Here is a 15,227-nt window from a genome sequence, read left to right as displayed (position 1 = left end):
GAACGCAGTAGCACCCTGTAAAGGCAACTATGACCAAAGTTAACACAACATTTTAGCTCATGTGTTGTGTGCACCATGCTGTTATTGGCTGTTCAAAGATATAAATGAGCAAGTCAAAAAGGTCATTTCTTTATCAACAATTTGCTTCTTTTTTTTTTAAAATCAACTAACACTTCCTGTACTCTAGATTATTCAAAAAACAGAGACTCTTTAAGAAAATCCCAGAGGAAACAAGCTCTTCAAACCTCTGGGATTAGTGGGAAAGAAAATATAACTGCTGAATTCAAAAAGAACAATTTGCTCTCTTCTACATGACAGCTGATGTGAGAGCTTCCAGCTGTGTCTGCTGCCGTAAGCCAAAAAGGAGAGATTATGACGCCTGGGAACCAGGAGGGGAATTCATATTACAGACATGAAGACATCTCTCTCAGGAGCTGTTGAAGGAAGCAGTGTCACACAGCGCAGCCTCTCTGGCAGCAATGTATTTGCCACTTAAGACACACAATGACTGCTGACCACAAATATGCTCTACCCAGCTTGAGTGGACATGTAACCAACACATTTCCCACCACATAAATTATTATATATAAATATTTAAGATATATTTCTTAAAGGAAACATATGTCTTAAGGTCACCTTCCATTAACAATTTGTTTTGCTCATTGCTACTTAAAGTTTGACTTGCATGACGCATAAAGATGCGCATGCAGAGTTCAACATGTCTGTTAACTCTCAACACTCAAGCGATCAAGGTGCCCCACTGTCCAAGCAACCCTGAAAGCACTGAGTTCGTCCACAGTCTGCTCTAGTTGTTCATTGTCAAATCGTGTTTTTCACCATATCTCTGAATCTCGAGATAGGTTTGCTAGCCATTGTTCTCTGAAAACATTACAATGTGGTAATTAGAAGTGAAAAATGATGATAAAATCAAGCATGTTCATATTTTCACTTTGCATTCTTTTTTTTGCCAAAACAACCAGTTTCATAAAGCCTTGCTTTTTTAAACTGTTTATCCGTGTTGGGGTCAGGGCCTATCACGAATACAAGCGTTGGTGATACACCCTGGACAACAGTGTAACACAGAGCTAACACAGAGAAACCATGCAAGAAAACATTTACTCATCACTGATGAGTTTAAAATGAACCTGTCTTTGGACTGTAGTAGGAATCAGGGGTAATCCATGCAGGCACAAGGAGAACATGCAGAGGTGACACAGAGAGGCCTCAGCCAGCTGATTGTTCCATGCGGATGATCTGATATCGTCGTGTTGGTGTTGTTCCCAGATCATCATGAAAATGTTGTTCCAGGTTCAACATTGCAAGTGACCAATCACATTATTGTGACGTTATTCTTTTGCGCACCAACCCATTCGTGCATTTATGAAATTCCAATGTTGCAAGGATCAATTCTGCTTAGCGTTTATTAAAGGGTTAGGGTCCGTTGATCGGCGGACAAAAGCGGTTTCTCGCAGCTTAAGTACAGTTTTTTGTTTTACGCCGGTTTTTCCCGAAGTCGCAAAAGTATGACATCACAACATTCTGATTGGTCACTTGCAATGTTGATCCTGGAACAACCTTTAGTATGATGATCTGGGAACAACACCAACACGAGGATATCAGATCGTGCGTTCCATGCTGTGAGGTGACAGTACATAACAAACCATGTTTTAGCAGCTAAAGAGTCACATATTTCTGTCAGAAAGCAGCAGAGACCAAAACAGAGTAATGCATTTTATCATAGCATCACATTGTCCCAATAGAGCTCTTTGTTTTCAGCCCTAACTACGGTAGGGCGGTCTCGAGACAGACACCATTTCTACTTTTAACATTAGGTTTAAAACTTTAATTTTCAGCCAGGCCGGATCGCCATGACTCGAAACCTCCCTTAGTTACACTGCAATAGGCCTGCTGGGTTTCTTGTGTCTCATCTCCCTCTATTTCTTCTCGGCCGCCCCTTCCTGATCCTGGTTCCTGTTAAAAAGCAGCTTTGCCTTCTCACTTTCGCCAGGTGCTTGCTCATAGGGCGCTATTGCTAACTGTTGTATGGCCTTTACCTTACAATATAAAGCTTAGGGTGACAGTAGCTTTGATGCTATATAAATGAAACTGAAATTTAATTAAAGTTACATATTTCAAAGATAGATGTATACACCAGTTGCAGGACAGTAGCATAGCTTGAAAACTTTCTAATATGTGGCTGTTGTAGTGAAAGCCTGTTTGTGCTGCCACCAGGTGGACAGGAAGTCATGCATTAAATATTGAGTATTCACAGACTGCTCAACAGAAGAAGTGCTGGACCTGATATTTACATTTTTGACAAGGTTTTTTGAATTGGTTGTTGCAAGAAAACAGACACACCAGACATCTGTTACATATTGAGAACAGTCTGATCTCAAGTTTAGGATCAACCCTGCAGTGGCTTCTGAACTCATACAAAAGCAGAATTTTGATTTTTAACAGCTGATAAAATAGATAAATAAGCGCTAGCTTCTTCTTGGCTTCACTTGCAATAATATTATTGTATCATAGAGGGGTCTTTGAAGCGCATTCCTTTCGGTGCGGCGCAGACACAGGGGAAAAGGAAAATGAGAGGTTTAGCAAGCAACAGGAAAACCGCTATGAGAACACATTCCAGGCCGAGCAGACCCTGTGCGGCGGGACAATAAGGGGTGGGACAGAACTGTATACTATTTAAAAATCTGCAATCTTGGCTTTAAATCAGGAACGCAGACAAGACCCAAAGTGTTCTTACTTAGTGAGTCGAGGACTCGGCGGGGAACAGTCAGAAAGCGGAAGGAGTGTGGTTCCAAAAAGACGGCGGTTTGTGTTCTCGGTTTATCAGCGCAGATTTGGACCGAGATGAGATAGTTACAGCTTGTCCCCCTGTCAGGACTCAACCAGCTGCCTTTTCATTTTCACTTCTGCCACGCTGCCACCCTTCTTCCTTTTTTTCTTTTAAGAAGTGTGCGTATTTACGATTTTTAACTTTAATTCGGGGGCCGTGAAGGGGTGAAGGAAAAAAAGGACGTACTTTTCTCAAAAGCGTCGTTTAGTCGTCATCGAAGCGGCGAAGGATGAGAGTTGTGAGGGGAAACATCTGCATTAGGGCCGTGTAGACGGAGGGAAATGAAGCTGTTGGCATTTTAAAGCTTTCTTCTACCTATCGTTGACCAAACTTGGACCAATGAGAAGCGCTTGGAGCCGTCTTTGATATGGGAGACGTGAGGCGTTTACATCTGTCAAGTTAAAAAACACAAAAACAACACGAGCAGAAAACAGGTAATGGTTGTGGGTATGTTTTCTTTTTATTCTGTTCACTGAATTATTATTATGAAGCTTGCAGCACTGTAACACTGTAAAAGTTACCTTTTGACAGCGGCTTACATCAATCCACGTGTTTCCAGATGTGAACAGGTGTCAAATGGCCTGATCTTTAAGTCAGAATTAACAACATTTACAGATTTTAACTGCGGTATTTGTTTCTTATTACTCGCCGTGTTTTTGTTATCATAGCTAATCTGTTATATTGTGGCACAGGACACTATGAACTACCTTAATCTATTTCTATGTAACTGAGCACTACACCCAATTTAAATAGCCCACAGCAAAAATTGTGGTCTATCTAGTAGACTTGATTTTAGAGGTGCTTACTTTTCCCTGCCCTGCGTGTGTTACGTGTCAAATGTGGCTTGTTGTGGTATTTTATTATCTGTGTCAGTCCTAAAACTCAAGTAGTGGTCACTCTGTAGTTGTTTCATAGCTTAAACATAAAGATTTAACATATCATATGTTTTATATCATCATCTTATAAATATGAGAAACATTCATCTCATTCGTAGGCCCATTTGAAGTAGTTAAAAAATTGTATCACTTAATTGTATCACTGTATTGCAATTTTATTTTAATGTAACATTGATAGAAAACATTGGTCCACTTCCTAAACTTAAAACGAAAGAGTGCTTTACTGATAGTATCTTTGCACACTTACTAAAAACACAGATTTTCTTTCATAAACAGGGTTTATTCATTCACGCGTGGCTATTTTTACCCAAATAAGGATGTGGGTACTTCCTGAACCACTGGCATGTGCCTTGTGACCTTTTTTTTTTCTAACAAATCTTTTAAGGTGAAAAGTCCATTCATTTTGAAGTGTGCAGAATGAGACATTTGCTTACAAAGATTTACACACATCCACACACAGGAAGTGTCTTTTGGCTGCAGCTCGTTGTCAAAGTGACACAGGTTCTTTCCAAGTGGGTGCTGTTGCTGATCTCTTCAGGGTGCATCACTCATACCAAGATCTTCATGCATTTTTTTTTCCCTTCTTCTTCTTCTTGAGAAGCAAAGGCCACTCTCTGTGCACCGTATGTGTGAGGTACAATAGTATTTCATTTGTCTTTTCCATTCTCTGACCAACTTCTATTGTAGGTATGCATGTTAGCAGCATTGAGTAAGCCATAAATCCTTCCAAGCTTGTCTTGAAAAGAAGGCACAGTGCTGTCACGGTTACTGGCAGTTGATGACAATCACTGGATTACATGCAAAGGTTAAACGTTAAAATGACTGAATGTGATGTTTAAGCTGAGAATAAAAGATTTTACAGTAACTCTGCTTAAAGTTACTTTCCTCCATTTTTTCGGGTGGTGTTTTTTGGGGGGGTGAAAACGAGGCCCAGCAGAAAGGAAGTTTGAGACTCCTTTGCTGTTCCTCCCAATCCAGCTCTTAACTACACAGTCATCGCGATGGAATGAGAGATCTGCCTCTCTGTAGATGACAGGAAGAGATGTCAGTGGATCTTTTCCCCTGTGTAGTTTTAGGACAGAATGGAGACAAACAGGAGAGAGCTCAGAGAGGAAGTTTGCTGGAGTATAAAGTTAGGCTGCCCACGATTGAGGTTGTGATTACTGCACTCTCATATTAGGACCCGGTGCATGGTAAAATGATATCCAGAGAAATGAGAAACAGTTGTCCACTGAGAATAAGAACATTGTGTAGGAGTAGTTGTGTTTATCCTATTCTTCCACAGATTCAACACAGTTTACATTCAGTCTGAGTGATTCAGGAAGTGCGCTTTGCTGTTTGGTAGAATATAGCTTGTGGTTTTAGTGTGCCAGAGCTGTGTGCAGCGGGTTGTTGTGCACTGAGCTTGAACCCTAGATGCAAAGAATGTATAAAGATCATTTTAGTGTGATATTTTTAACCGATAGGAAACAGAAATATCTTAACTTAGCATAAGTTTCATGTTTGATTTGACACTTTGATAAGTATAGGAAACTTTATAGAAGATCTTCTGTAGAATTGAAGGAAAGATGCACTTAAATGCCAAGCATATACAAATATTCATCTTTATTTTTTTACCCATCTGGTTTCTCATCAGTGACACGATTTGATGGAATCACCAAATCGACTACATCCTGTAAAATATGTGGCTTGATGTACCAGATTTAAAAGGGGATATCCGTGGTTTTTAGCAGACATGTGAAAGTTCTGCTGCCACGGATGCAAAGTTCAACGGTTAACTGCTATGAGACATGTGCAGTTGGATAGATATTTTTACAAGGATACTAAATATTAAACAAAGAAGGCTTTTCTGTAACCCCCTTTTTTTAAAGCATAACTTCTGTGTAATTTACAGAGTGTGCCAGCATGTGCAAGTGTGTGCAACTTAGACTTTTCTGCAGCTACAATTTGGAGATGCTGTGAAGGCTTAAAGTTGAAAAAAGGAGAGCTGTGCGCCTGTTATTAAACACCAAAGACTTGAAGTGAGCCTTGAACTAATGCTGAGTGATGTGGCTGCTGCAAAATCGCACTTGCTTTATCTTTGAGACTTCAATCTGAAAGCTTTTCTTTTATAATTCTCACAGCAGAGTGTGCCACAGTTTGAACATTGACTTTTGGTGATTCCTAGTGTAGCTACAGTTTATCGTGTTACATAAACATCTCACGTGAAAGCAGTCAGTGGTAAATGCTTAATTAATTAAAGAGAAGGGAAACAGAAAACAGCCTGATTATTAGAATTATTCGTGCAAACAACACTGAATGAGTGACTGCTGTTATCTGCTGCATCTCAGTTGGGTTAGAAACCTTTTAAATCGTATGTTTATTTAAAACAAAATACACTCACCACCCAGTTACTGATTGTTAGTATCAAATTGGGCTGCCTTTTGCCTTCTGAACTGCTTTAAGCATTTTGTAGCAACGATTCAACAAGGTTCTGGAAGCACTGCTCACAGATTCTGGCCCATATTGACGCGATAGCATCACACAGTTGCTGGGGAATGTTTGCTGCATGTCCAAGATGCAAATCACAACATCCAAGAGGGAATCCCCTTGACTGAGATCTGGTAACTGTGAGATGATCTCTTTGTGACATGGCACGTTATCCTGTGGGTTCACTGTGGTCATGAATGGTATTGACATGATCAACAAATATGTTTTCTGTAACTGACCCTACCATCTGAATGCTGCGGCAGAAATCAAGACTCATTAGACCAAACAGCATTTTTCTCATTTTCTGTTGTCCAATTTTTACCTGGTGTGGTCTTCTGCTGCAGTTGTCCATCTGCTTCAAACCAATGAGTTGTCCATTCAGAGATGCTTCAAACAGTCTGTCTATTTTTGTCTGACCTCTGGCATCAAGAAGACATTTTTGCCCAGATACTGGGTCCATATTCTCTCTTTTCTTGGACCAGTCTCTGTAAACACTAGAAATGGATGTGTGGGAAAATCTTAGTAGATCAGCAGTTTCTGAAATGCTTAGACCAGCCAGTCAGGCACCAGCAACCGTGCCACGCTCAAACCACTTAAATCACCTTTCTTCCCCATCCATTCTGATGCTTGACTAGAATTCTAGCGGGTCATCTTGACCGTCTTGACTATGTGCCTAAATGCACTGATTTCTCACCCCAACCGGTCGCAGCAGATGGCCGCCCCTCCCTGAGCCTGGTTCTGCCGGAGGTTTCTTCCTGTTAAAAGGGAGTTTTTCCTTCCCACTGTCGCCAAAGTGCTTGTTCATAGGGGGTCATATGATTGTTGGGTTTTTCTCTGTATCTATGAAGCGCCTTGAGGCGACATTTGTTGTGATTTGGCGCTATATAAATAAAATTGAATTGAATTGAATTGAAAATTTGCTGCCATGTGACTGGCTGATATGAAAGTTCAAACCTTAGCATCCATGATGGTATGCTGTCTGTTAATATACATACCTGAACATCTGTGAACAGCTGTAACCTTAATATACAACATACTAATTTTGGATAAATATACTATGACAAGCTGAAGCATGGCACTCTAGTAAAAGAGTCCAGGTAATGAACTGCACTTCAATTCTGTCACCCGCTGAAAATGTTTAGCACATTATGAAATGAGACCTCAAACTGCAGATTTGCTGAAAATTGGTTTCCTCGGTAACAAAACACTTACATCATGTTGTTAAAAGAGGAGGTGATATGACATAGAGCTAAACACGCCACTGCTCCAACATTTCCCAATGTGTTTCTAGACTTCTAAATTAAAATTCACATTTCATCGTTTATTTCATATTTTGCAACTTTTAATAGTTTAATCTAACAGGTTTAAGTTCATCCTTGCTGTCAACGTTAGAGGTCCGAGGAGCAAGAGAGGCTGACTTTTATGTGATGCCTTCTTATTGCGTGACTCTCAGCAGTGCAGCTCTAAACAATGAGCAGACCTGAGTCTCGCCGGACAGCCGGGTGGGGCCACTCAATAGCAGGAAGCATAGCCATCAACATTTACTCTGCGACAGGGGCAGTCCTGGAGTCGGCGGGCTCGGAGCCTGGTTAGCACAGCGCAACACATAATCTGAGCACGCATACACAAACACTCTGAACAGCCTGCTTCCCCTAAGACCCCTTTTCCCACCCAATGCAATTACAACATAGGCAGACAGGCTGGGCCCTTTGACTGTTTGTTTTACCTCATTGCTTCCTCCTCAGAGTCTGAGCTTTAGCCTCTGTTCAGCCGCTGTTCAGTAACTGTATGCAAATTTAAGCAGAATTCATAATATTAATTACCCAACTGACTTTTTTTTACCTAAACCTTTGGATTTTGAGACAGCTCCTAATAATTAAACATCACCAATTGTTTTTTTTTCATTATGTAATTACGTTACCTGGTAATATTTTTGATAATATTTTGGTTTCCCTGCTTTTTCAGAGATGGGAAGCTCTGCTGTGCTCACAGGGTTGATAGCTGGAGTTATTTTGTGGACGTCTGCCATCCATGGAGGTGAGTTGTCGGTCGGATGTGGAAAATAATTTTCACTACTGTGAGGACATTCCCTTTGTTTCATTCAATTAAAGGTGCATTACAGAGTATTTTTGGTTCTGACGCTAAATCAGATTAGGCTAATGTGAAGGGTCTGATTGCACTGCAGCACCCACTGAGAATGCGCCTCATAGGTATTGTTTTGCATCTGCAGCCTTCACATAGACTGGATGGTTCAGTCTGCTGGTTGTCATAAACACAAGTAGTTGTTTCCAGAAAGCAAGTTGAGACAAGAAGGCTGTGCAATACCTGTCAGACGTGAAATGGCAGAATAAACGATGCCTGGTGAAGGTAGTCAAATGCCAACTGCAGGGCTGGTTGAGCTATATCACAGCCCGTCTTCCTCTTAGCTTCCAAAAATGTTTGCAGCACCGTAAACTATTTATGGTTTCTGCAGAGTTCTGCTTGTTTTGGGGTTTTTATAACACATTTATAGCAAAAGGTGTTTTGTGGCTTTTCATGCACACATGCTATACTTTAACATTTAAAGTTATATGTTACCGTATCCATCCACTGAGTCCTTTTTAGTATCATAGTTCAAAAATATGAAAAATATGAAAAGTATCTGTTTATTTAAACCTGTCTAAAACCTTTTTTTTCTATAACAACTATTTACTTAATTATATTTGAGGAAGTAGAGTTTAGAATTTTTACATTTTCTTTCAAAACAAAGATGGATTACTTGAATTTCATGTGTTTTTGGCTTTGTTTTACTGGACGTAATTTGTGTTATTACATGACCAACTTGTTTCAGTGCTGATTTCCTGTATTTTCCAGACACCACAGATGATGGGGATCTGCTGTGTGCCTGCAAAAACGACAAAGGCACATGTAAAGATGAAATGTGCAGGGGACATTATTGTTTTTATAACTGGGTGAAAGACGGATATGAGGAGTTGGGCTGTTTCAGTGAGGACAGTGCAGTGCAGTGCTACTCCACCTTGCCCAACTACTTTATGAAGTGCTGCAGAGAGGACAACTGCAACTCCAACATCACAGTGCCTCCAAACATAAGTCAGTACCTAAAACCCTTCCTTTTCAATACTGGAACATCACATTATCCAAGAAACCAAGAGCTAGTGTGCCCCTGTAAATCATGCTTTTGTCTTATTTCAGTTGGGCCTCTGGCTCATCTCCACAGTTCAGTTAACATCTAGCACTGTTTTGCACTGTAGCTTCCCTTTAGATAGCAGCTGGCTCCCCCTTGTGGTCAGTAAGAGCATATCAATGTCATGCCACTTGAATTTTATCTCATGAGTTTAATCTTTTCAGTTTCTTTGTGTCTATATGTGAGTTTGTTCCTGACTTCTTCTCTGTTTCCAGAAGGGGACTCGACACCGACACCCCCAGGAGCTGGTCACCTAGCGCTGTGGATCTCCCTGTTCCTGCTGTTCTTATTTGTTACTGCCTGTGTCTTCGGCCTGATACTACTCCTGCGCTTCCGACGTGCAGCCCGCAGACTACAAGATGCTGAAGGCCATGATGTCAAAATACTCAAAGTCCCCAGTGGAGATGACCCCACATATGGCGTAAGAGACGCTTCATGGCTGACGTCAGACAGAATACAGGAAAACTTTCCTATCTTTTAGTTGTTACGTGTGGATTTTAAACGCCTGCCTGTCTTCTTTTCTCTCACCAGAATATCTATGATGAGTTTTGCACATCAGGGAGTGGGACAGGGCTTCCGTATCTTGTCCAGAGAACTATGGCCAGGCAAATCTCACTTGTCGAGTGTGTCGGTCAGTCTCATTTCTCTTCCTTTTTTTGAACACACAAGTAAAATTATATTCTGGAAATTCTTTCTTTTAATTTTAATTATATTTGCACGTTCAAATAAACTCTGTTCTATTTTATTCTATTCTATTTATTTGCAATTAATGGTGTCACTTCGTTCGTAGGCAAAGGCAGGTATGGAGAGGTTTGGAGGGGAACGTGGATGGGGGAAAGTGTCGCCGTCAAGATTTTCTCCTCTAGAGATGAGCACTCCTGGTTTAGAGAGACAGAGATCTACAACACTGTACAGCTGCGACACGACAACATACTCGGTATGACACCAGTCCTTCGCCTCCAAAGAAAAGAAATTGCACCTTAAAGAAAAAACATTCAAACAGCAACATTTTCTCTGTTTGCTTTTTAAGGTTTCATAGCCTCCGACATGACATCCAAGAATTCCAGCACCCAGCTGTGGCTCGTCACCCACTATCATGAGCTCGGGTCTCTCTACGATTTCTTGCAGTACAGCAGCTTGGACCCAGAGAGCTGCTTGAGGATGTGTCTGTCTGTGGCCTGTGGCCTGGTCCACCTCCACACTGAGATTGTTAGCTCCCAGGAAAAACCAGCTATTGCCCACCGAGACCTGAAAAGCCGAAATATTCTGGTAAAGCGCAACGGACAGTGCTGCATCGCTGATCTCGGTAAGGTTTGCAAGGATATTCACAAAATCTGCTAACAGTTTATAACAATGTGATTAGAGAAAGAGCTCTTTGTGTATGTGTGTATTGTACTGTAAATTAAAAGCTTTTTCTGTGTCCATTCGTTCCTCAGGTTTAGCAGTGATACACTCTCAGTCCCATGACTACCTCGATATGGGCAATAACCCTCGCGTGGGGACCAAGCGCTACATGGCCCCTGAGGTGCTGGATGAAACTATCCGTGTGGATGTTTTCGAGTCCTATAAGCAAACTGACATCTGGGCTCTCGGGCTGGTCTTTTGGGAAATTACCCGCAGGACTGTTGTCAATGGTAGGTTAACAGTGATCTGTTTCCATCCATTAGCAGAAAAATCTGGCCTTAGATTAAACCTCAGGAAGCAAATGTAGGTATATATCCACAAATTAGTTATGAAGCTAATGCATCGCACAAGCGAGCGTTTTAAAAACAAGTTCTTTGTCACACGTCTGTCTGTTTTTGTAGAGGATATAGAACAAGCAGCCAGTCCCATGTCTCTCAGCAAGCCAGTGTTTTTCTAGTCTGTGTCTGCCTCTGCTATCCTCTCTCATGATTAGCACTGCAGTAATTATAAACAGTCTTATCTGGTGTCAGCACTCACTTGTACATAGTCCAGATGCCCGTGCATGCAATTTTTATATGCAAGCACACAGCCATGCACCAATGACTGTGTGTGTGTATGCGTGTGTGTGCGTTCATGTGTGTGTGCATGACTTCCAGATTTCCATCCCAATGTAGTCACCAGGGAGTTCATATCTCTGCCCGTTCTCTTGTTTAGCGAGACATGCTTTACAAAACTCCCACCGCAGCCTGTCTGAGTCTCTGAGTGTGCTCTTCCAGGCTTCATATGAAAAGACATTTGTGTTCCGCAAATGTATGAAGAGATAACAACAAGACACCTCGCTGGGCTTTTAATTTGATAATTCTGACATCTTATTTTGCTTGATCACCCCACTGAACGACCAGTGTTGGGAAGGTTACTTTTAAAATGTATTCCATTACAGATTACAGAATACATGTCTCAAAATGTATTCTGTAAGGTATTCCGTTATGTTACTCAATGAGAGTAACGTATTCTGAATACTTTGGATTACTTAATATATTATCATGCTGTTTACAACTACATGAATGTACTATTGCTGTGATTTATTACTGTTACTGAAGGTCCGCGGCTCCGAACTGTAGTAAAGGGACCTCTGGCTAATACAGCAGGTTCGTGTCGGGCTCGTAGCCGAAAACTAGCTTTACTTTGTTGTCTGGGTCAACTTTGCTAGCGAGAGACAGAGAGAGGCGTTGAAAGGCTGCTCCAACAGAACTTATTGTTTCGGAGGAAAACACGAACACGGTGTACAGTCGAGTCTTAATAGCTTACTTACAGCTGGGCTCGTCAGGCTCTCTTCTTGGCTGCAGTGGTTATTATTATATTTACATGCTTCCAGCTCCCGTTTTTGCTCGATGACAGCTCGTACTTTTCCTTTTTCTCCCTCCCTCGCTCACAGACACATAACAGGTATGACAGTCCATTCTCCCTGCAGCACGGACTACACTGCCCATGAGGCTACATTCTTTAGAGCTATACCGGTAGCATTCTGCCTATTAGCTTAGCACAACAACAAAAAGGCCTCTCTCACCCAGGAAACACGCAGAGAGAGAGCGTCACCCTGTAACCATGGCAACCGTAACGCTGCCTGGAACAACAGAACGTAGCTGTCAAACAAAACCCAAACAGTCCTGACCCGCCACAATATGAAACAGGAAAGTACCGCCGTGTAATCCATTTATTTCAACAAAGTAACTGTATTCTAAATACCACCTTTTTAAACGGTAACTGTAACGGAATGCAGTTACTCATATTTTGTATTTTAAATACGTAACGGCGGTACATGTATTCCGTTACTCCCCAACACTGTGAACGACAAGAGAGGAACAAGTGATCCACTGTTTAACTTTTGGGGTTTTTTTAGGCATTGTGGAAGATTACCATCCACCCTTCTTTGACCTGGTGCCCTCGGATCCCAGCTTTGAGGAGATGAAAAAGGTGGTGTGTGTGGACCAGCAGAGGCCCAGTCTGCACAACAGACTCCATTCTCACCCAGTAGGCTATTTGGCATAAACAGACACACACAAGTAGACATAGAAATGAACGCAAAAGTACAATTACATTTTGGAAATGTGGTGTTTTATATTTTTTCTGCCTTTTTAAGATATTGTCAGCCATCGTGAAGGTCATGAAGGAGTGCTGGTACCAGAACCCAACAGCCCGCCTTACAGCCTTGCGAATAAGGAAGACGCTCTCCAAACTGGATCACGACGACTTCAGCATTGAAAAACTGAAGCAGGATTTCTAGACTGAAATGAAGAAACTGGATTGAAAACACCAGAAGGGATTTTGCACCACATTCCAACAAATGAAGTGCATATCATTACCATATTTTGATCTAATCACTCACTCGGTGTCTGTATCATATTAAAACCATATGACTTTGTGTAGAAGCATCTAGAGCCTCTTGTACCAAATGTTATATTTTTTGCATATGCAAACATTCATCCACCATGATACTTAATACCTCTATAAATGAGGGGGCTACATGTCAGTTACTTCAGGTTTAGGCCAGTTATTTTTAATCATCACAAAACAGTCAACATAGATTTGTACTCCTTGTCTAACTCTCTCATGGTTGTGACAGAATGGAAAATCCTCCTCTTAGGTATAATGTGGAGTTTCCCAAAATGACCAATGATCCTTAAAACCACAGATAAGACAGGAAATATGTAAGTATTTATACACTCAAATGAAAGTTCATTAGCTGTCCTGTAAGTATGTTAACTTAACTAAACTAAGCATTTATTATCTGCACATAAAAGCAGTGAGATATTTAGATGTAAATACATTTTTATGTAACAGAATTAAATTTGATGTCTTCTTTTGCAACCATATTGTAAATATGTTTCAGGAGATATGTTGTTTTCTACTATTCAGAAATGAGACTGTGTTAATGTTGCTTTTAAAAAAACAAAAAAAAAATTTCATACATTTTTGTAAGGCTAAAATGTACCATCACAACCACTATGACCAGTAAAGGAGTTCACGCACATGTAATAATGGATACCTTAAATAAAGAATTATATTTTGGAAATATTTCTGCTTTACGTGTTTTTAAGCACCTATTACTGCAATTCTCACATTGACCAGAAGAGGTCATCAGACAAACAAGAATCCATACTCCTTACATGGGAGAGTTGTGTAGTGTTTTGTTTGTTTATTTTATTTTATCTGCAGTGTATCTTAAAATTAAGATGAAAAGAAAATCTTCATCAGATAATTAGAGAGTCTCTCTACAATTTGTAGGAGCTACATTTAATCGTTTAAAAAGCCCTCATGTGACCTTCAGAGTATTGTTTGAATACATTTTCTCTGGGTCAAATGATTTAGTTGCGTAATAATTGCCTCAATATTCTCTCTGCTTTGGATTTCCTTTATGGAAATATTGAACGTGAGGACTTCTATTTCAAACTAATTTTTAGATCCTGTTACAAAAGGAGGAACATACATATTTAAAAAATAAAATAATAAAAAAAAATAAGTGCCTCCTTTTTGCAAATCAAAACAATTAAGTTAGTTCAATCTTAAGATGACAGCAACTAACAGGTTTTAGTGTTACCCTGCAAGACAGTGACTGATCAAACTGTGTCAAATCTTTCTCATTTCTCTTTAAAAAAAAACTACACAGAAAATATGTTGAAAGTTAAGCACTGGAGCAGAATGTCAAAAAGAATAAGAAATGAAAACTGTGCAACAGTTTTAAAATGTTGCCTGGTCACTGGTGAAAATAAGAGTTTCGGCTCCATCCCCTTTGTGTAATATTAGCATTCCAGTGTTTTCTTTCTGTATCTGTCGTGCTTGCTCTTTATCTGTTTATGTCTGTGTGAATGTTGGTGTGTGTGTGTGTGTGTGTGCGTGTGTCCGTGTGTTGTCTGTCTTCCTAGTTGTTGAACAAATGCCAGTGAGATAATACTCCCTTGAAGTCCCAGTCTGTCTGGTCAGTCAGATGAAGAGCTGGTTATTTTTAACACTGCAGGGGGTTGTTGAAGTATCAGAGAGGCCAAGCAATGTGTCAGTGAGTGCAGAAGCCCATCTCACATCTCCCTGTGTTTTCCTCCTCTGTGTATTCCTTTTCACAGTGGGATCATTCCCAGCGGCTCTGTAGAGACAGGAGAGATTTGTTCAGCAGACAATGCCCGCTGAAGAAATGTGCAGACAAATTGGACAGGGCCAATAATGGACAGATATAAAGCCACAGAGGAGGCTTTGCAGACACAGTTAGGCTCAAGGATAGATCGGTGAGAGTGCTAGTAAGAGGACAGGTGATAAAAGCAGGCACAGATAAAGTCCCTAATGCACCTGGTTGCAGCCTGGCTCACCTCTTCCTGAGCTACATTCTCAGCTGGAGGCAGATGAATGTATTAGTATAGACAGGTTTGGTCCCTGAGGA

At 40.7% G+C, this 15,227-nt stretch overlaps 1 protein-coding gene across 1 annotated transcript; it reads left to right on the top strand.

Annotated features, from left to right (window-relative positions):
• The first annotated feature begins 2,617 nt into the window (after positions 1–2,617).
• acvrl1 (activin A receptor like type 1) lies at positions 2,618–13,873 on the top strand. Its single transcript, XM_006785631.3, has 10 exons — positions 2,618–3,279; positions 8,176–8,247; positions 9,064–9,300; positions 9,610–9,815; positions 9,926–10,025; positions 10,185–10,331; positions 10,425–10,700; positions 10,831–11,028; positions 12,699–12,829; positions 12,939–13,873. The coding sequence occupies exons 2-10, from the start codon at positions 8,178–8,180 to the stop codon at positions 13,080–13,082; spliced, it is 1,509 nt and encodes a 502-aa protein (XP_006785694.2). The 5' UTR covers positions 2,618–3,279; positions 8,176–8,177; the 3' UTR covers positions 13,083–13,873.
• Positions 13,874–15,227: the final 1,354 nt, after the last annotated feature.

Source organism: Neolamprologus brichardi, chromosome 20 (genome assembly GCF_056152115.1).
Source record: "Neolamprologus brichardi isolate AB-2024 chromosome 20, ASM5615211v1, whole genome shotgun sequence".
Lineage (NCBI taxonomy): Eukaryota > Metazoa > Chordata > Actinopteri > Cichliformes > Cichlidae > Neolamprologus > Neolamprologus brichardi.
The sequence above is the reverse complement of the archived record's forward strand: the minus strand, read 5'-3'. Positions and strand labels throughout refer to the sequence as shown.

Bases quoted from the DNA above. Each gene is read 5' to 3' on its own strand.
- acvrl1 (XM_006785631.3), top strand. From the start codon at position 8,178: ATGGGAAGCTCTGCTGTGCTCACAGGGTTGATAGCTGGAGTTATTTTG. The intron at 8,248-9,063 runs GTGAGTTGTCGG...TGTATTTTCCAG, and splicing joins GACGTCTGCCATCCATGGAG to ACACCACAGATGATGGGGAT. The intron at 9,816-9,925 runs GTAAGAGACGCT...TTCTCTCACCAG, and splicing joins GAGATGACCCCACATATGGC to AATATCTATGATGAGTTTTG.